Source organism: Poecilia reticulata, chromosome 4, assembly GCF_904066995.2.
Source record: "Poecilia reticulata chromosome 4, P_reticulata-male-v2, whole genome shotgun sequence".
Taxonomy (NCBI): domain Eukaryota; kingdom Metazoa; phylum Chordata; class Actinopteri; order Cyprinodontiformes; family Poeciliidae; genus Poecilia; species Poecilia reticulata.
In genome coordinates, this window is record NC_088833.1 from 23,401,831 (window position 1) to 23,421,407 (window position 19,577).

Consider the following 19,577-nt stretch of genomic DNA (forward strand, 5'->3'; position numbering starts at 1 on the left):
TTTTTTTCACAGACCGAGCTGCTGCTGCTTTAATATGCAATGAGCAGCAGAGCGGGCAGGTAAAACACCGGGTGTAGTTCTAGTGTAAAGGCTCTGGATCAAAGTTTCATCTGATCTGCAGGTAGATCATTTATTAGTATTATTATTCATTTGTACTGCTGCAAGAATCTGCCTCTTTAGTGATGGCAAGACGAAATGGGAGGAAGAAGAACCAGCTGCCAGACCTTTACTATGAGGGTTACATGGAGAAGAGGTCCTTCAAAGATAAGGTAGATCCAGCAGTTCTATTTATCTGTTCATTTTTTTGTTTCTTTGTTTGTTTCATTAGTTTTTCAAAGATACATAATCGTTTTAAAACTACTAAGAGGCTGGAGTTGTGACTGCTGCTGACGTAGTTGCCAACCAATTGTGGTGATAAAAGAATGGACTTGCGACTAGCATTGATTACTTGTTTTAATTGAATGTTGATTATGTTATAAAAATGAGACACGGTGCATGGAAAGGACAGTCTGTGTGTTTGGGTGTAGGACACTGGACTGGTGTGGTAATTAGGATGATGCAAAATGAGGAAAATCAATGTTCTTTCTCACCGCAATATCCAACAGTAATATTTCAGAAGTGCCGACAGCACATTCTTTTATGTGTTTAACCATTTTATGGGGGAAAAAAACCAAAACATTGAATGAGTAAAGAAAAAAATCTGTATTGACGGTTTGGACCTACAACTGGAAATTGGTTTTGTCCAGGAAAAGCCGGATTGGTGCATCACTAGCTGAAATACATCTTTTCTTATTATTATTATTACAAATTAATGTTTGATATTACAAAAATGACACCGCAGGTGTATGAAAGTTTAATTATCTGTGAGGAAAGCGGCATGTAATGATGCGAGTCCAACTGGTTCAATGGTTTGTCTGTCGGCTCTTTGTGTTGCAAAGATGGGAGCAAACCAAAGACTGATCGCAGGTTAAAGGGTCAAACAGGCAACACGAACTCTAAACTAAATAAATCCTGAGGCCAGTTTGGTTGAGGATGATAATCTGCTCTTCCCAAAAACGGCGTGGAAAGTTTCTGGGTTTAATCTCACTGATCTGTTGACACGGTTGCATGATTTGGATTAGGTCTAGCCAGTTCTGTCTAATTACTGTTATTGACACGGCACATAGTTTCTGATGCTGACTCATAAACACCAAAGATAGTATCTGCTCCGGTCACAGGGTCCCTTCTTACTTCCTTGTTGTTGTTTACCTCCTTCTTCTCTTTTTTTCACCTTTTCTTTCTTTCTGCACAGAGTCAAAATGTTTTTGCTGTTGGTTTCACGCTGTGTTTTTTATTGAGCTCGTCTCCTCGTGTGTTTGCGCAGACATCTCGGAAGCTGTGGACCTGCCTGTGTGGGAAAACGCTTTTTTTCTTCAACGACAAAAGAGACGAAAATGTGAGTCTTCTCAGAGACATGTTCTGCTAAAACAAAAACCCAGACTTGCCTGTTATTCATTGCTCTTTGCTTGCGTCATCAGTACATAGAGAAGCTGGACCTGTGTGGACTGGTCTCGGTGACGGACGACAGCAGCCCAGATCCCAACTTGGACGCGGCCAGATTCAGCGTTCAGATGACAAAGGGACACATCAAATTTACTGTGAGTGGATTCGTGCAGAATAACTCCTTTAGCTTGTTCAAATTCATTTTCTTTTCAAATTTATCTGAATATTTGTGTCAATGTCTTTTTTTTTTCCTGCAGGCCCCAAATGCAGAGTCTCGGGAACTTTGGAAGGGATTTATCCAATCTGTGGCTAAGGTCTGTCCTCTTTTTTTCCACATTTCACCATTTTGTGTTCCTCCCACACACACACACGCATCGTTTAAATATGAAATCGTGTCTCCCCGCAGCTGGAGGTACCCCTCACCCTGAACCTGCTGCCGGGTCAGATCCACATCCTCAGAGAGACGGTCCAAAAGGAGCAGGAGAGGCTGACGAATCCAGAACCGAAGCCGAGTCCTCCTGCTGCTGTCAAAGCAGAAATGCCTGCGTGAGTCTCGCTGGAGTAAAGCCACTTCCAAAACGAGATAAAGATGACCAAATGAGTGACTGAGTGGGGTTTTCTTGTGCTTCGATGCAGTTGCTACTACGAGGTGCCTTACCTGGAGGCCGAGCTGCTGCTGGAGAGAGAAGCCAGCAAAGGAAACCTGCTGCTACGACCTGGGAAAAAGAAGGGCTCCTTCGCCATAACCACCAGACAGGATCTTGAGGGGTAAACACACATGTTTACAGCTGTTATCGTGACGACAACAACTGAAACCAGATTTCCCCTAGACATAAATTTCCAGCTGCAATCGACCGCGTTGTTTGTTGTTGGTTGCGGTTAAAATATCAAATTTTCTCCTCTAGTGTTGTTATTGCTATTCAGTTCATCTGTCTCTCTTTCAGGCCGATTTTCCGTCACTATCGCATACTTCCAAAACCAGAGGGAGGCTTCTACATTGCTGTGGACAAACCTGTGAGTATCAATTGTATAAAGTTTTCACCACATTGAAATAATTGTTAAAATATTGTTTCCCTTTTTGCGCAGTCAGACAAGCGTCTAAACACAAACTTGCTGATATTGCATCTTGGAAAAAAAGTATTCTTTTAATGTCACAACCAAAATAGTTATTTTGTTTTTTCCAGATTGCAAAGTAGTGCAGTAGAAAAGTTATACATTGTTTTTTGTTGTTGTAGAGTTACAGATAAAAACTAGATAACTGTGTTGTGCATTTGGATGTATACCCTACATGGCTCAGTCAAAGTTCAGACCTAAATCCAGTTCACTTCTTTCTTAAAACAATTTTTTATTAACGAGTTGCAAAAATACCAGCCTTCAGACTTTTGAGACCTTGAGCCCCCCCTCCCCCCGCGAGTCTTACAGCTGGGGACACAACACAAATGCACTCCTCACTTTTCAGGTTTTTATTTGTAAAAACAGATCAAATCCCAAATCAATTGCAATACAGTTCTCACATATAAAAAGATGAAAAGGTTCAAGGAGCGTGACTCCATTTCCAAGGGATTATAATGGCATTTGTTTACGTGGGGTCAGGCGGTAATAAAACCGTAGTCAAACCTGATGCACTGCATAGCTGAAGCTATGAATGAGTTGGTTTATGAAAATCCTGATCGAGCCGGAGGCGACTGCCAGTAAAAGTTGAGGCGGCTGCTAAAATGTTGTGTAAATTAAAGACGTGGATGAATGACGTTTCGCTTCAACGAGAAAAAGTTATGAAACGAGAGACCTTAAACTCAGCTTTCCAAAGTTTGTGCGCTCATGACCTGCGCTGCAGACTCTGCGCTTTTGTTTCCTTATTGGTTTGAATTGCTTTACAGCGGTTCAGGACGTTGCTCTTTGTGCAGGTCCACTTTGACTCGCTGCATGACGTGGTCGCCTACATGGTGGAAAAAACCGACGGGTCTTTCACTCCCCTCAACATCGAGGGTCATTACGACAAGAACATCTGTATGTTGAGCTGATTTTCTATTCTTTTTTTCCTGCACACACACACACACACACACACTCGTTTTTTATTTAACTAATCAAATTGTGAACATTCTTCCTTTTACAGCTTTTATTGCAGCTGATAATGAAAACGGTGAGAGGACCCAGCAGCCTTTGCGGCCACCAGAGGATCCCATCCAAGGTACGGCCCTTCAATGCGCTGTTGTTTTTCCATCCTTGAGAATCAGCAGAAAGGAACATTCCTCCCATGTTTCAGTCTCGTCCTTGTGATTCCAATCAGCTACAGCAGGTTCGGTAAAAAAAAATGACTTGCAGTAGGATCTCGCAGACGTGAGGAAGCTCCCCTAAAAGTTGTTGGTTTAGAAAAATAAACCCATCTCGACACGCGCACGAATTAACTCTTGCGTTACCGGAAGCAGCTCTGCGTCAGGCTCGTTATCGATGAGGGTTTTCCATGAGGGTCTGTTCGCCTCACGCTCTCCCATTCGACGTCCGGTGACGCGTTCAGGGCCTGCGTCCGTCACCTTTCAGCGACTTTTGTTCTGGACTTTGAAACTAAAAGGCAAACGTCGTCACAAAACAAACGGACAAAAACCAACAACACCCACGTGAGCTCTAAAAATAAACAGAAAAAAAAAAGAATTTGTTTCTGATAAGCATGAGAGAAAGAATGCAAGCAGAGCCGCTTCCATCTAAAAGTAGCCATTCGCTAATGTTGCAACCACAAACGTCAGTGGGCCTTCCTGGGATTTTGCTTGATGGACTAAAACAGGCTAATGCACAACTGTGAATATCATTGTTTAAAGTGATGCCACTGATTTTCAGTGGGATTAAATTTTGGACTTTAACTAGGCTATTCTGACAGAATATTTTGGGTTCCGCTCAGGCTGTGTGCTTTGGATTGTTGAACTCAGAACTGAAGTCTTAAGCAGACTTCAACTGTATTTAGCTATGAATCTTACCATAAATTAGCTTCCTTGCAAAAAAAAACCCCCAAACAAAGACAAATAAATAAAAGGATGATACTTGGATGTTCACAGATAAAAAAAAAACAGTCTTGCTACAGACTCTCTGTAGCAAGATACAGATACTCAGTTTGGTTGCTACGTGTCAAAATGTACATTGGCAGGGCAATGGTTTTACATTTTCGAAATTTGGGGCGCGGGGGGAAAGTTTTTTTTTTTTTTGCTGTAAACAATGAAAACTAGTTAATTGTTTTCATTTTCTCTTGTCACAGAACACATAAAAAACATTTTCATAGATTAGTCATGACTTTGGACAAGATCAATCATAGAATGATCCTGGATTACTAAACAGACCCTATTAAGAGTTCGCCTGTGTCACTCCATTTTCATTCCTAATCTGAATTACACCTTTTCTCTCTAGTTACTGTAAAAGCGAAGAATGACGAACCAGAACCAGTCAAAATTCCACCTGCTGCTGATAAGAGTAAGTAGACCTGCCCTCAGTCATTCCATGCATCATTCCTGGCACCCGGCCCGCTTGTTTTCCGAAAAGAAACTGGTGGGTCTTCATTTTTGTCCGCGTCTGTCGCTGACTAACGACCTGTGTTCAAACAGGGGAGGAGGAAGCATCTGTGACGGATGAATGCCCCTATGGTGAAACTCGACGTAGGTTTTTCCGTCCAATTGTTTCCACGCAGCAGAAAATGCTTTCCTTTATCTCCCTGGATTCACATTTCACTCTTTTCTGCGTTACGTAATCAGCGGTACCAGAACCGAGGAAACTACCTCCACGTCCAGCTCCACGAACATCTGCCCCAACTCCACCGGCCAAACCCGCTTGCCGTACAAATGCTCCTGAGAAGCCCAAGACACTCTCAAATCCAGAAATGGAGAAACAGAGTAAGTCCTTGTTATGCGCCTGGTTACAAGCAGGCCTGTCACGATAACCAATTTTGCTGGATGATAAATTGCCCCAGAAGTTATCGCGATAAATAATATTGTTGTTTTGAGACAATTTTCAAGCAAGAACACATTCTTTTCTTCAAAGTCAGAATTTAAATTAATTAAATCAAAAGTTTTGAGTACCCACTATTATATACAGTATTTTTAGGAGTTTTGGACCATTTCAGCTACACCAGTTCACTCATGAGAGAAGTGTTGTAGCTGAACCAGGAGGAATTGGTCGCTTTGCTGCCAAACAGCTTTTTTTTTAATTTATTCTGGCTGCTTATTTTCTGTGGGACAGAAGCCAAAGCTTTCTGATGGCCACTCCCAATTTTATTGCCCTTCAGCGAGCTGTAACTTATTTGAGTATTTGCTTATCTGTTTGGAAGACACAGTTGCAGCCAAGCTATAACTTCCAGGCTTGAGATGTTTCTTCCCCCCCATTTCTACTTAGTGGAATGCAGCCAAATACCCTCATAGTGCCACTATTTTCTCCAGATGTGACTCTGGTCATCAGAAGGAAATATTTCAAACTTAAGTTTCCTTAGGACATAAGACATGTTTCAGTGTGTGGATAATGACATTCTAAAACGTACCATTAATATACCGGAAGCCAAAAAAATTAAATAAACATAATCATATTGCCTTTCACTATTTGTCATTGATCCAGGTGTAAGTAAATTTATGAAATTGAAAAAGTAAAAAAATAAAAATCTTAGGATTATGTTTCATAGTTCTGTCACTTAAGCAAGTAGAAGTCATTTGTTGTGTTTAATCCGATTCATCGTCATTGAGGGAAAAAACTAATTTTATCTAATTTCTACTGCAAGTTAATCTTCACACAGATAAAAATCTGTTTGTTTTTTTTTTTGTTTTTTTTAGTTCTACCTGCAGCTTTGTCGGAGCTGAAACAGAGGCTGGGGCAGAAGACCAAGCTGCTTGTTTAACTTCTTCTACAATCATCCTGGCGGACAGAAACAACAGAGCCACTTGCAGATCTGTTCCTGCACGATATCAAACAGGAGTCTTCCTCATCCTCTTCCTCCTCGGTTAGCTGTCTGCAGCAAAGCCTCTCTGCAGATTAACACCGGATTGATTTGCCTCCTCTGGACATTTATTAGCAAATCAATCGACTGTGAAGATGGTTGGACAAATTATCTTCTCGTTTCTCTTGTTCATTTTGCACTTTAGCTATTGACTAAGCCGCCTCAGACTTTCCATTAGTGTATTTTTTTTTTTCCCTCTTACTCTTAGAATCAAATAAGCAATTTATTTTCACATACTTTCACGCAGCGACACACACACACACACATTATTCTATTAATACCGTCTGAAATCTGTGTGCAAAAACAGAAAATGCGACAGAAATAAGGGATGGGATTCACTTATTTCAGTTTTTTTTCTCTCTGTGAATTTAAAGAGTAAAACTCTTTGTCTCATCAGCTTTGATATGACAAACTTCTAGTATGTGCCATGCAACATATATAAAATATTTAAAGTGAATTAATCACTTGTATAGTTTGTAATAAAGTTTCACATTTACATTTTTTTTGTGTGTTATAGCTTCAACTTCTCTGTTGTCTGGAGAAAAAAAACCGACCAGAGTCAAAATGTTCTCACTCATTTATTACCTCAATTACTGATACACTATAGTGGAAAAATTAAACTATTTACAATAACTTGTGACATGTTGTCAGCATGTGAAATAAAGTGTAATGACTTCTGTAAAGCAAAGCAGGCTACATTTACCCAGGAAGAGATGAACTAGAACACCAACCATTCGAAACGCACAACATGGATGTGGCGGCGCAGAGCTGAAGACGTGTCCGACCCGAGGTTCTGAATCACGTTTTGATTCGCAACCTCTGCGTGAAAAGCCTTGAAACAAAGTCACTCTCTTATTTTGGGACCTTGTTTTTACATTGAAATGTCAAAACTTTCCTTTTCAGTACATTGAAAAAGATTAATCTAATGCTAATTTTTCAGTTGCATTTAATGTCTAATCCTAGAAATGAAATGTAATCGAAGCATTTCACAGTGTTAGATGTTATTTTAATTATTCCATTTCTCTTTGCCGCCCTTCAACACGTCATTTATTTAAACCGGAAGCGAACAACTTCTTGTCTGTACCTACAGCCGGAGCGATGACTCATTTTAAAACAACTGGCACTGTTCTGGCCCAAAAACCATCACAAACATGTGAAGTTAATGTTTCCCGGGTGCTTTTGGTCAACGAGAACAAGATAAGACTTTTTCAGAAACCAACACTCCAGATGAGTTCAGGAAAAAACTGAAATAATATGTGGAGCTGCATCTTATGGCTTTGTTTAGGCCTCTTTCTCTTACTTTGCATGATGAAATCTTTGAAACGTCAGGACATTTTCACATTTCTAGCAGCCGCTGCCAGAAAAATTGACTCTCACTGGGACTTTGGTTGATCTTTCAAACTCTGCGCCCCTCCCTTGTGCGATATGTTTGCATCAAAAGCCTGAATTAAACCGAGTTGAAGCCAAAGCACAACCCAGGAACCCAAATACTTGAGTTTCAGACCCCTGATCTGCAAAACGATCTCCCTCTGTGCGCTCCAACACTGTGAAATGTTGAAGTTTTGTCCTGGGAATGAAGGCTTGTATTGTAGCAACGACTTTTCAGTGTGAGTTTGTTACAATGCATTGAGAGGTAAATTCTTTTAAAGGCTTTTCACACAGATTTCACAGATAAGAGAGGAGTTACATACTATTAAATACTGCTGAGCCACTGACAGTGAGCTACACACATAGGACGGTCCCTCCACTGGAAACAGAGCAGATGGACGTCAGATGGACGGACGTGTCACGGCTATAATGTTAGCGTCAGAAAGTTTTAACAGGAAGCTCGAGACCTACATTAAATAACAGATGACTATCATTTGTAACTGTAAATACCATTGAGTAGCATCCCTTGGCAAGAAGTCAAATATCTGGACACAATACAGTTAAATAATCCAGTTCAGTGCTGAGATGCTTAAGTGCTGGACGTCGTTTAGGTCAGACTGGTTTACTGATGAGTCAACAAAGTTATAACCTCCTCATACTGAAGCTGACGCAGAGCGGGACTTTAAAAACAAAACAAGCAGGTACACAGAGGGGGGGCCGGGGGGGCTGCACGTGTTTGGTTTGGCCTGAGAAGGAAGGCACAGGGACGAAGCATGACCCGTGAAGCTGCAGCCGACGGCACAGCTGACCGTTCAGAGGAAGCAGCAGCGGCCAGCGCTAAAAATCGCCGCCGTAGCAGCTGGATGAATGTGCAGCGAGACATTAACTACTCATACTCGGGCCAAAGCGTTGCAACCAGCCAGCGGATTCTGTCACTCGGGGAACAGATCGCCTGTTTGCTCCCCTAAAAAAAAGAAACAAAAAAATCTAACTTCCGCCATCATGCAAGGCAGAAACGGCCGAGAATAAGTGGTGTAACTGTTCTGCTGTGTGCGTCTCCGCCTGCAGTCGGTGCAGAGGATTCGACCTGCAGCGGTGACTGAAGCCGGATGGAGCTGAGGCCGGAGCCGGTGGCGTCTAGGTGAGGCTGGCGTTGGAGCTGCTGGTGCCGCTGTTCTTCCTCTGGCCGCTCTGGACCGCACTGGGAACCTGCAGGCCGGTCACCACGGAGAAACTCCCGTTCCACACCTGCAGGAGGGGAAGCACGTCCAAGAACTGTTTTCAGATCTGTCACTCCAGCAACGGATGCTTCGAGAGAACGTTTTCTCACCATGAACGCTGGGATGACGGGCTGCTGGAACTTTGTTCTAAAAGTGTGCATCAGCTGCTTGGTTTTAGCGTTGTAAAACGACACAACACCTGCAGAGCAAGAACCAGAAAAAGGCTAAGATCCTTGCAACGTTTTTTTTTTTTTAACCAAACAAGCTGAGTGAGTTAATCAATGCTGTTGGACGCAGATAATATTAGCTACATGATTACATCCATGCTAATAAATCGAGTTAAGCTTGAAAACAAGGCTACTAGAGTGGTAGTACTGGTTATGTTTTCTTAACCTTTTTTGGGGAAAAAAAGAACTTATAAGAGTAGTTTTACTTTTACTTAACTAATATGAGCTATTGCTACTCTTTCTTGTGTAGATTGGTTTTGATTTAAAGAAATAGAAGACTTAAAATATTGGAAACATTCGTTATATACGAGCTAACGTTTCTGCTAATCTGAGCATAGTTGCTCAGCATTTCCTGCATGTCGCTGTTTGCAACTTTATTGTTTATTTTCTTTTTAACAAGTATGGTTATTTCTTTTGAAAGGTTACATATGTATTAAATTAAAAGCCTGCTCACTGTGTCCTCCACCGCCCGCCCAGCTAAACTCCTCGCCGCGGTCTCACCTTCGTCGTAGTTGACGTAGACGCCGATAGTGTTGGGGATGGGGCAGTCGAGGGTGCGGGCCTTGTTATTGTGCTTGGCAGTGAGGCTCTGCTGCAGCCAGTTGTTCAGGTGGATGCACCAGGAAGCGCTGCTCTTCCCCAGCTGGTCGAACCTTCCCAGGCTCCGCAGAGCGATGCCTACGGCGAACGCCTTGCTCTCCTTGTCCAGCTTCACCTCCCAGTACTGCTGGCCGGCGTCGATCATGGTGTCGGCTGAAGGGGGACATTAATGGACGATTAACGCCTTTCTAGAGCTGCAGAGGCAACTGACCGGACGAGAAACATCCGTATAATGTCTCACAAAAATATTCATACCCATTAAGCGTCTTCTCATTTTTCATGTTTATGCACACAAGCCTAAGTGTAGTTCATGTGAACATGTGCAACAAAAAATCTTGTTTGTGCCGCTATAGTTTTAAAGATTAATAAAAAAAAAAAAAGTTTTCACAGGGGTCACCCGAGATCAACCTGCTCTCCCCAGCCAAATTAACAAAATCAAGCAAAACTGATAAGGATCAATTTTGCTCTAAAATTGTCACAAAATTTTGTTTGATTTTGTAATCAATTACAAATGGATCAGTTTTCTTCTCGACGTCAACATTTTTTTAAGGAGTCATTCGAGGATTCAAGGAACTTCACTGTCTCACATTTACATGTTTACGGTCCCAGTTTGTGAATTCTCTTTACTTGCCACCGCACAGCACCGTTTCAGTTTTGCTTGTTCATTGTGTTGCGTTTTTTATCATGCGAAGCACTTTGCATGCCTATCAGCCTGAATGTAGACATGCAAAAACATTTGTCCACGTTCGTCAGCCGTGTGTCGCTCCTCTCACCCAGCACGGTGTAGGACTCCGCGGTGAACCTGTCCCTGCCCGGCCGCGCCGTCGGCCCCCTCTTGGGGGACATCAGCGCCGACCTGCTCACACGAGAGACGAATGCTGGAGACCCTCACAGGAAACACCGAAAAGTTCCTCGCGCGCAGCGGCAGAGTCTTACACAAACCTGGCGGGCGAGTGCAGAGGGGAGTTGGTTCTGTTCTTCTCTTTGCGGATTTCCTGCACCTTTCCTCCGCTGCTGTCCCACTCCACGCTCAGGTCGTCCACCTTCAGGTTCTGGTGCGCCGAGCTGGAGTCCAGCTTGAAGGTGAACGCTGCGTAGACCGGCAGTAAGAAGGTTTTGAGCGGATGGGGGTTCGCAGCTCAAACAGGAGAACTTTCTAAGCATTTCTGAGGTCATTAGGGATGAAACGATTACTTAAATAATCCGTCTACTAATTGAGTAATCGATTAATCGTTAACTGGAGTATACAGAAATTTCCTGAAAGAAAAATAAAAATATACACATTTTACGTTTAAGACAAAAAAAAACAAACTTTGTAAATATGTTCTACCCAGTTTTAGCTTCACACGACTAAAAGTTTGCAAAAATAAATCCACTGATCCCTACAAATCCCATGTCATTAAACCATCTCTTGCTATCCAATTATTAATTGGACTAATAGAAAAAAAAATAATTAACAGATTAGATCATCGGGTATTGATGTTTAGCCAAACAGAAACGGCTGAGCTTTAATGTTAAAAGTGTTTTTCAACTGCAGATGAGCCCTTTGCTATAAATGATTAAGAGTTTACTAAAGGAATGCTGTTACTTTATGAAAACAGCAATTAAAAAAATATTTTAAAAAATTCAAATAGAAACTGGGTCATTTACATATTTCAATTAATTTCCGATGTTGAATAAAACAAGCTTAAGTGATTAAATGGAAATAACTCTGCAGAATGTGTCAGGTTTGTGATCCCATTGATCGTCAGAATAATCGATTACTAAACTGATAGTTAGTTTGATTATCCCACCGTGGGTTTCTAGTGTGACCGGCTCGGAGAACTCCCCGGCCACGGCCTTGTTGCAGGCTCTCACTCTGAACGTCATGAAGCGGGTGTCAAAGCGCAGGCCTGAGAATTAAAAAACACAAAACAAAGGAGCATTGAGTAACTTTGGTCGGAGTTTAGCCGTGGATGTCTGGCCGCAGGCCTCCTGCTACCTGTGAGCGTGTGCTCCGTCTCCTGGATCCCCTCCACCACCATCCAGGGGTAGTCCTCTCTGATACGCGGCGGGCCCTCGTGGTTCGTCCGGCGGTGCTCCAGGATGTAGTGCTCTATCTTGTTGTCGGGTTCCGGTAGGGTCCAGACGATGGTGACGGTGTTGTCGCACACTTGGCACTCTGACACCTGGATCTCTGGAGTGGCGGGAACTGAAACGAGGAGGGCAGTTTGTTCACCGAGGAGGGCAAATCCCCTCAGGCTCATTTCAGAACGGAAACGGGTTCTGGAAAGGTCAAAAAGAGCTTGTCTCTTATTGTACTTCGAAATCACAGGAGAGTTTCAGGCATCACTTTCTCCCCACCAGGGGGCAGACTTCCTCCATTCAGGATGAACGTGTGGTAAACCATGCACACTTTCCACCAAGGGCAAAACGCTTGCCGTCTACAAAAACCATTTCCTGCCAGCTGACCAGTTTGCAGCTGAACATCATGAGACAGTAAAACCAGCAGCGAACAGCAGCTGCCGGTGGGCCTGAACTCCTCCGACTATGAAATCCCTGTTAAGTTTTCAAAGCCGAGGTTCCTTACACAGGTGTGAAATGACAGATCTTTGTGGTTTCCCTTCAGAGTGCGACCCCTTTCACACTATGAGTCGTCATTTGACTCATTGTCATACTTGTCGGCTAAGTGGAGCACATCGCAGGAAGTCCACGTTTGACACTAAGCCTTTGTTTGGCTTTTCAGGCTGTGCCTGCAGACAAAGGCCCTCGCTGTGTGCACTTTTTCTCACCTTTGTATTGTTAAAGGATCTAATTTTACTTTTGCAAGTTGCTTGCTGTGCAGCCTTTTGTAACCCTGCAAGTTTCTGAAGGAAGTTAGTATCACTCAATTAAGGTTGAGTACAATAATTCTGAAATGTAAAGACTTTAATAAGACGACAGAAACGAGGTAAACTGAAGTCAAAGTAGCTTGAATATTTTTTGCCGTGATGTGTCTGAATATGGGTGATAACTGCCTACAAAAAAAAAGTGACGAAATAACTTTTTAGTACTTTCAATAAGCCCGAAAGTTAGTTCTGGCTTTTAGCTAAGAAAATAAATATCTGGATTTTTTTATTTTATTTTTTTGCTACTTAAATTCAGAGACGCTTTAAATCATCAAAAGGCTGCTGTCTGTGTCACGTGATCTGCTCTGAACGCCGCAGATAAATGCAGCTGCAGCGTGAGAACTGCTAAAGAACTGATAACTCAAAAAAATTATCAGTCAGACAAACTTCTGTGAGTTTTGTCCGCGCAAAATTAATTTGAACCGTACTGAATTATAATACGAGCTAAATTATCAACGTCATAAAACAAAAAAGGTAGAAATAGTAGCACTGACCTGCAGCTGCTTTACATGACATCATCAGCAGGAGGAAGACGCGCGTTTACTAAAAGCTCCAAGACAAATCAGACAAAGCTTAAAAGAGAAATGAATATGAAGCTAAATTGTTCCTGGTAAAAACATATTTGATTTATAACTTGGTTATAGCTCTGTTAACCAAGTTGACATTGTTAGAGCTGCATTATGGGGTTTTTCTTCAGAAAATGCAGCTGGAAAAGCAAATCCTGCAGCATCATAACCATTAGTAAGTTAAAAGGAAATCATGTAGACCGTGAAAAACTGATGAAATGTTTCATTATTTAACTCTGGTTTGAAGCTTCTTAATGTTCAAGTCAATGCATGGGGAGATATGTGAAGCTATCTTCATAAACACGTCAGCAGCTGCCTCTGATGTGGGAACAGTGTTATAAAAGAGTTTGTAGAAATACATGAGAACTTCATGAGTCCAGACCAGCGTCTTCTGCTCTCCATCAGATTTCTCACTTCAAAGCTCCCTGATGGATCCCAGGACAAAACATCCTCTACAGATTTCGAGAGAGATCCTCCGTCAAGATTTCCTCGCAATCAAACTAAACTTGCTTGACAACATTCATAACTCTGGGATTCCTGAACCAGGATTCCCATTTGTCTCCCTTATCTCTGTGCGATCACGCCAGATTGTACAGAGGTCGGAGCCGCGACGCTCTCCACCGACGTAGGTATGCCGTAAATGGTTTTCTGACGGAAATATTTGAGGGATGATATCTTTCTTCACAGGAAACTAAGCCTTTGCTCTATGCTGAAAATACATAGATTAATAGCTAACTGCTTAGAGACAGGATGCATGTTTTGTTTATAAAATATGATAAATGGCCAGAGGAAAATTCCTTCGTGAAGAGTTGCAAATGTGAACACAGGTAAAGACAAAATGTAGAGAAAAATCTGGACTTTATGAGGTTAAATTAGACACCGGTGGCCATGTGAACATCTACAGGTGCATCTCAGTCAATTAGAACAAGAAAAAATAAAAAGAATTTTAGAAATTCAACCAAAATAAACTAAATTGTCCACTAGTGGATGCCCTCCATTCAGTAAAGTAAGCTGTAGAAGGTCATCGCTAAGCAGGTTGGAAGTTCTCACAGTGTTTTACTCAAGAAAAGTAAAAGGAAAGTTAAGAGAAAAGAAAAACTGTGGTATGAAAAGACAGTGAGAACCATACACAGGACATGCAGCTCTGTAAAAAATGGAGAAACTGGACTGAACCCCATTGAAAACCTCTTAGTTATTCTACTAAATATTGATTCTAAACTCTTCCCGAGTTATAACATTAGTATTGTTGTTAATCAATGAATATGAACTTGTTTTCTTGGCATTATTTGAGGTCTGAAAGCTCCGTATCCTTTTTGTTATTTTGACCATTTCCTATTTTCTGCAAATTAATACTAAATTTTTGCTCGGAATTTCAGAGACATGTCAGTAGTTCATAGAAAAAAAGAACAATGTTCATTTTACTCAAACATAAACCTATAAAGAGTAAAATCAGAGAAACTGATCATTTAAAGCGGTCTCTAAATTCTTTCAAGAGCTGTGCGTTACAGTGTTATGGTGTTTAGTGACTCCTGAACCAGAGATGGCATCAGAAGCATCTTAGCTGGGCGATGAGAGAAAGGACTCAATTGTTGCTCACTGGTCCAAAGTTCAATTTTCAAATTTAAAATTTAGGATGTTATTTGGAAATCAAAGTCAAATGGGTCTGGATGAAGAGCGGAGAGGCGCAGACGCACCAACTGCTTCGGTTTCCAATCTGTCCAAAGTCGGAGCAGCCGCCCTTCATCCTTCATTCGACTGACAAGCTTTATGGAAACCTTGATTTCAGTTTTATCGGCATCATCCTCTATTCCACTTCAGTGAGACGGCGTCTGCATTCTGTTTCAGTCAGCGGCTCTTTCTCTTTGACAAAAAAAGTGGAGCAAACCTGGGAGAAACTTGAGCCCCTGCAGCATCTCCCTCTCCTGGCTGAAGTCCACCATCAGGTGACTCATGTTGTCGCTGGCTTTCGCCTTCAGGGAGAGACGGAAAGCCGGGGCCATCGTCACGCTGCAGAAACGGGGACGGACAACAAAACAAACACACACAAAAAACACGGAGTGGAAACAAGCGCCTGCTATTATTCGACTGAATAAAGACGATTCTATCTAATAAACTGAGCAGAGCTACAGAGGGGTCAGGGTTCATCCAGGGAGGGGCTGACACTAGATGGTACAGACTCAAAGAGAACCAAACAAGAGCGTGCTTATTGTCTAACACATGGGTGTGGTGGCTACAGGTCTGAATGCATGCAATGCTACATTATGAAATGGCTCACTGGGAAAAAAAAAAGAAAAGAAAGGGAAGCAATAGATGTCTGAGTAGCGTACCTATCCTTAATGTCTTTGGCCGCCTGGGGACGAGAAGCACAGAGAGGGGGGAAGAAACAAGGAGAGAAGAGATACGGAATGGAGAGAAAACTGAGTTCATCGTGTTTTTCGCTTAACATGAAAAGTTGCTGAGTGGCTGAGATCGACTTGCTGCAACGTGTGTAACAGATTCGTTCGTATTTTGGATGAAAATGTTCAGATGAGCAGCGAGTAGGAGGAAAGCAGCGTTACAGCAGCAGCAGCCGCCGGCGCGGTCGGTCACCTGGGTGAAGCCGTCCGTCTCCGAGGAGCACAGCGTCTGATTGGCCAGCTCCAGCAGCTCCTCTGAGCTCTCCAGGGCTTTGGAGCAGGCGCTCAGCTGATTCTGAGGGGGCAAAGAGAGCGAGAAAGAAATGAAAACACAGAGGAGTACATCTGTGAGATTCTCACGATTGTTTTCAGCATAATGAGGCTGCTGTGCTCCCTGCATCATTTGAGAGTCACAGCCCGGTCCCGGGGCTGCAGAATCCTGAACCAATATCCATTTAATATGAAACATTTTTTATTAGTAGCACCAGCAGTTAGGTGTGAATTAAAACTGTAAAATGCTCGATTAATGCCACCAAAACATTCCGTCGTTTGGTCTTTGCAACAGAAACCGACGCCGTTAATGTCAGCAGATGCTCATCTGCAGCGTAATTAACGGTACAATTTTACATGGAAATGGCTGGAAGAAAAGCAGCGGCTGGTTTTCTTACACAGCTGAAAGAACACAAATGGTTGAGAGAGTGGAGAAAAAAATGCTGCAAGCAAACAAACTGGAGCCATTTTGAAAACTACACTGATGCATTATGACCGTCATGTGTCGTCTAAGACTTTTCTCTTTGTTTTTCAGTTATACTGGAAGCCATGAAGTAAATCATTTGCTTGCAGTTGACGTACTTATGTTGACGCCTCGCAAAGGTATTCATTACCTGGTCCAAATTGTCAATTTGCAACAACAGATTTCATTTTTTTATGTGTATTTTACTTGACAGACCAACACAAAGATGTGCATACAACTGAGGTGGAAGAAAAAAAGCTTTTACGAATAAAAGGCTTAAAAAAGGAGCAGAGAGTGTAGATGTATTAGGTGGACACAACCAGCATGTGAAGAAGCTGCTCTGAATGCGTGTCCATGTGTTAGAAAGGCCTAGTCAAAGTCAAGAGTTGCAAAGCAGAATGGATAAAGATGTCACTTTACATGCGAAAAAGCTTTGCAAAGGCAAAAACACACACCTCAAAAACATTTGCAGCTGTAATTGTAGCAAAATGTGGCTCTATTGGCTCAGGAGGAGCTAAACAAAAACACATGCCACATTTTCCCCCCAAAAGGAGGAAGCAAAACAAGACTATGTTTTACTTTCTGTTGGTCCAGCTCATAAAATCCTAATAAAAGTTCCAAGTTCTTAAATGACAAAAAAAAATGTGACAATTTTCAACTTGCTGTGGTATTCTGAAATATTTCTGCAATACACGCAGCGGCTACCTGCAGCTCATACGTGCGGCTGGCTCTTTCCTGCTTGATCCGTGTCAGCATGTTCTCCTTCATCTCATCCAGAGCAGCGTGTAGGGAGCCGAATTCAGACTGCAGATCATCCTGCACCCGGTTGGAGTTCGCCTGGTGTCACAGCAACCAACACAGGGATTTTTATTTAAAATCAGGGGAACGTGGCGTCAGGACGCAGTCCCTTCAGAAGAGTCTGTACCTCCAAGTTCTCCAGGCTCTGTTTGAGAGTGCAAATGAAGTTGGAGATCTCCTCGTTCTTCACGGCCAGCGTGTGAGTGATCTTACGCAGAGACTCCTAAGGAAAGCACATTGAAAACTGATGTTATGTATGCTATTTAGAGCTGTGGGTTTGTCCTTTTATCCAATCACTTTCCTACAGCAGTTGATGCTGCACTAATAAGAGCTAAGCTGAAGTGGGTTTAGGCTCTGAGCTCCCTTTTTCATCCACTTCAGAAGGGTTCATAGAGGGAGGACACTTCAGGAGCGGCAGGATGCGCATCTATAATTTGATAATAATGCACCCACACAATGATTCACAGATGGGAGTGGACGCACATTGTTACCCAGATCAGACCTCTGATAGGTCAGCCCTCCCCTGCTGTCCACCCACAGAGAAAGAGCCCATTCATTAATAAACACCGGCAAATGTTTGTTGTCGTGAGAAAAGCTGCGACAAGGCCCCCCTCCCTCCCGTCCGAGACTGTTACAGTACTAACCCGTCGATAAACCACGACAGCTAACGATTTCAACCAATTAAACTACTGGGAACTCCCAGTTCAGTCCCACATTCACCCGACTGGCTAATTTCGCAGCCCCTCCGCCTGCTTCCTTTGTACACTACGCCCCGAAGACAGTCCTTTCCCCCCATCAGAGACACCTGTTTCTCCGGCCACAGCCCACCTTCTGGTCTCCCATCCTCCCGTCCAGATGCACCGGCGCCGCTACAGCCGCAAACACCGACTGTATTCCCCCTCCGTCCCCCGGTTTGTGGTGTTTTAGCACGACGGAACTGGTACTGATGCTGCCGGAGTGTAACGCATCTTCGGACGGACACCGATCACCAACGCCTTTGGGCCGTAGTGCTTAAAGCGCATGCGCCGGAACGGGATTGTGGGTAGTGAAGTTCCTGAGCTCTGACCTTAGAAAAGGACTATGGAAAATACCTGGCCAGATTCGTCTGCAGTGAATTGTGAGCGTTAATAATAATAATAATAATAATAATAATAATAATAATAATAATAATAATAATAATAATAATAATAATGAGTAGATTTTTATTTATTTCTTTTCAGTATTTTTTATTTACTCATTTATTTTCCCCGTTATTTAAATTTTTCGATCTACCTCAGTCATCAGATTGTACGCTTTCAATTTTTTTTAAATCTTCGGTTCTTGTTGAAGAAGAATATGATCTTAGTTTCATCATCATCATCGTCATCATCGCCATCGTCATCATGATCATTTTTATCTTCATCTTCATCATCACATAGAACAATTACGTTTCCTTTGTCGTGCAAACTAACCTCTGTTATCCGCACATTTCTTAATTTTTATTTGTTTTATTTACTTCCCGACTTAGGCTCGTTTAACTCTTTGTTGATGTTGTTGTTGTTGTTGTTGTCATTGGCAATATTAATTTAATTTGTATTAAATTAATAAAATGTAATTTTCTTCTATCATGATGATGTAGTACAGAAAAAATAGAGACAAATGATAAAACTCATTTGTCTTCACTGTCATTACTAATAGTAACAATAATAGTAAGAAGTAAAACCAAGTCAATCCATGGAAATAAACATTTTAATAACGATAATACAAAAATTTCAGCATAATATAATGAAAACTATTTAAAAATGCTGGCGGAAAAAAACACATGTAGGACTCAGGCCTTATATACAGAGTTGTGTGTGCTACACAAATCTGACCATGCAACCATCTTTATGATAACAGTTTGCCACAAACCATGAGGAAGTAACTGGTCAAACAAGACCAATAGAGATACGTTTGACTTGCGTGCAGACAGACAGACGTAGAAACACCACTCATAATCCTGAACACATCATACCCACAGAAAGATCTGGTGGTGGGGGCATAATGCTATGGAAGTACTGTTCTTCAGAAGAGACAGGGAAGTTGGTCTGAGTTAACAGGAAGGCGGACGGAGCAAAAACAAAAGGCAACACAGCAGGGAAAAGCAGTTTGAGGCTTGAAACCTGTCAAAACGTTCACCCTACAACGTAACATCTGCTCTAAACACACAGCCAGGCTATAATAGAATCATTCAGGAGTTCTGAGAAAAAGAATAAAATAAAATAAAAAATTTTAATAATAATAATAATAATAATAATAATCAGTGTCTGGATGTCCAGAGAGTGATTGCCCAATATTTCATCTTCTCTCACTGGAAGAGCTGTGTAGTAATACTTCTC

At 42.1% G+C, this 19,577-nt stretch overlaps 2 protein-coding genes across 3 annotated transcripts; one reads left to right on the top strand and one right to left on the bottom strand.

The window, feature by feature from the left end:
• LOC103463722 (signal-transducing adaptor protein 1) lies at positions 1–6,943 on the top strand. Its single transcript, XM_008407268.3, has 13 exons — positions 1–269; positions 1,364–1,435; positions 1,518–1,637; positions 1,740–1,796; positions 1,889–2,028; positions 2,119–2,250; positions 2,427–2,496; positions 3,387–3,489; positions 3,596–3,670; positions 4,876–4,938; positions 5,070–5,120; positions 5,217–5,354; positions 6,282–6,943. The coding sequence occupies exons 1-13, from the start codon at positions 183–185 to the stop codon at positions 6,344–6,346; spliced, it is 1,173 nt and encodes a 390-aa protein (XP_008405490.1). The 5' UTR covers positions 1–182; the 3' UTR covers positions 6,347–6,943.
• A 69-nt stretch (positions 6,944–7,012) lies between these two features.
• Positions 7,013–18,243, bottom strand: fsd1 (fibronectin type III and SPRY domain containing 1). Of its 2 annotated transcripts, none has more exons than XM_008407270.3 (13): positions 18,049–18,243; positions 17,348–17,443; positions 17,128–17,259; positions 15,883–15,984; positions 15,621–15,643; positions 15,179–15,300; positions 11,842–12,051; positions 11,654–11,752; positions 10,803–10,950; positions 10,634–10,716; positions 9,762–10,013; positions 9,144–9,232; positions 7,013–9,061 (listed from the first exon to the last, which is right to left on the bottom strand). In XM_008407270.3, exons 1-13 carry the CDS (start codon positions 18,061–18,063, stop codon positions 8,951–8,953), a joined length of 1,482 nt encoding a protein of 493 aa, XP_008405492.1. In that variant the 5' UTR covers positions 18,064–18,243; the 3' UTR covers positions 7,013–8,950. The 2 variants fall into 2 exon arrangements, with proteins under 2 accessions (XP_008405492.1, XP_008405491.1); XM_008407269.3 differs by having other exon boundaries at positions 10,797–10,950.
• Between the last annotated feature and the right edge of the window lie 1,334 nt (positions 18,244–19,577).

Excerpts from the sequence above, each read along its gene's own strand:
- LOC103463722 (XM_008407268.3), top strand. The coding sequence starts at position 183 with ATGGCAAGACGAAATGGGAGGAAGAAGAACCAGCTGCCAGACCTTTAC. Across the intron at positions 1,436-1,517 it reads ACGACAAAAGAGACGAAAAT|TACATAGAGAAGCTGGACCT; the intron begins GTGAGTCTTCTC and ends TTGCGTCATCAG. Across the intron at positions 1,638-1,739 it reads AGGGACACATCAAATTTACT|GCCCCAAATGCAGAGTCTCG; the intron begins GTGAGTGGATTC and ends TTTTTCCTGCAG.
- fsd1 (XM_008407269.3), bottom strand. Across the intron at positions 10,717-10,796 it reads CACTCGCCCGCCAGGTTTGT|GTCGGCGCTGATGTCCCCCA; the intron begins GTAAGACTCTGC and ends TCGTGTGAGCAG. Across the intron at positions 9,062-9,143 it reads CCGTCATCCCAGCGTTCATG|GTGTGGAACGGGAGTTTCTC; the intron begins GTGAGAAAACGT and ends CCCCTCCTGCAG.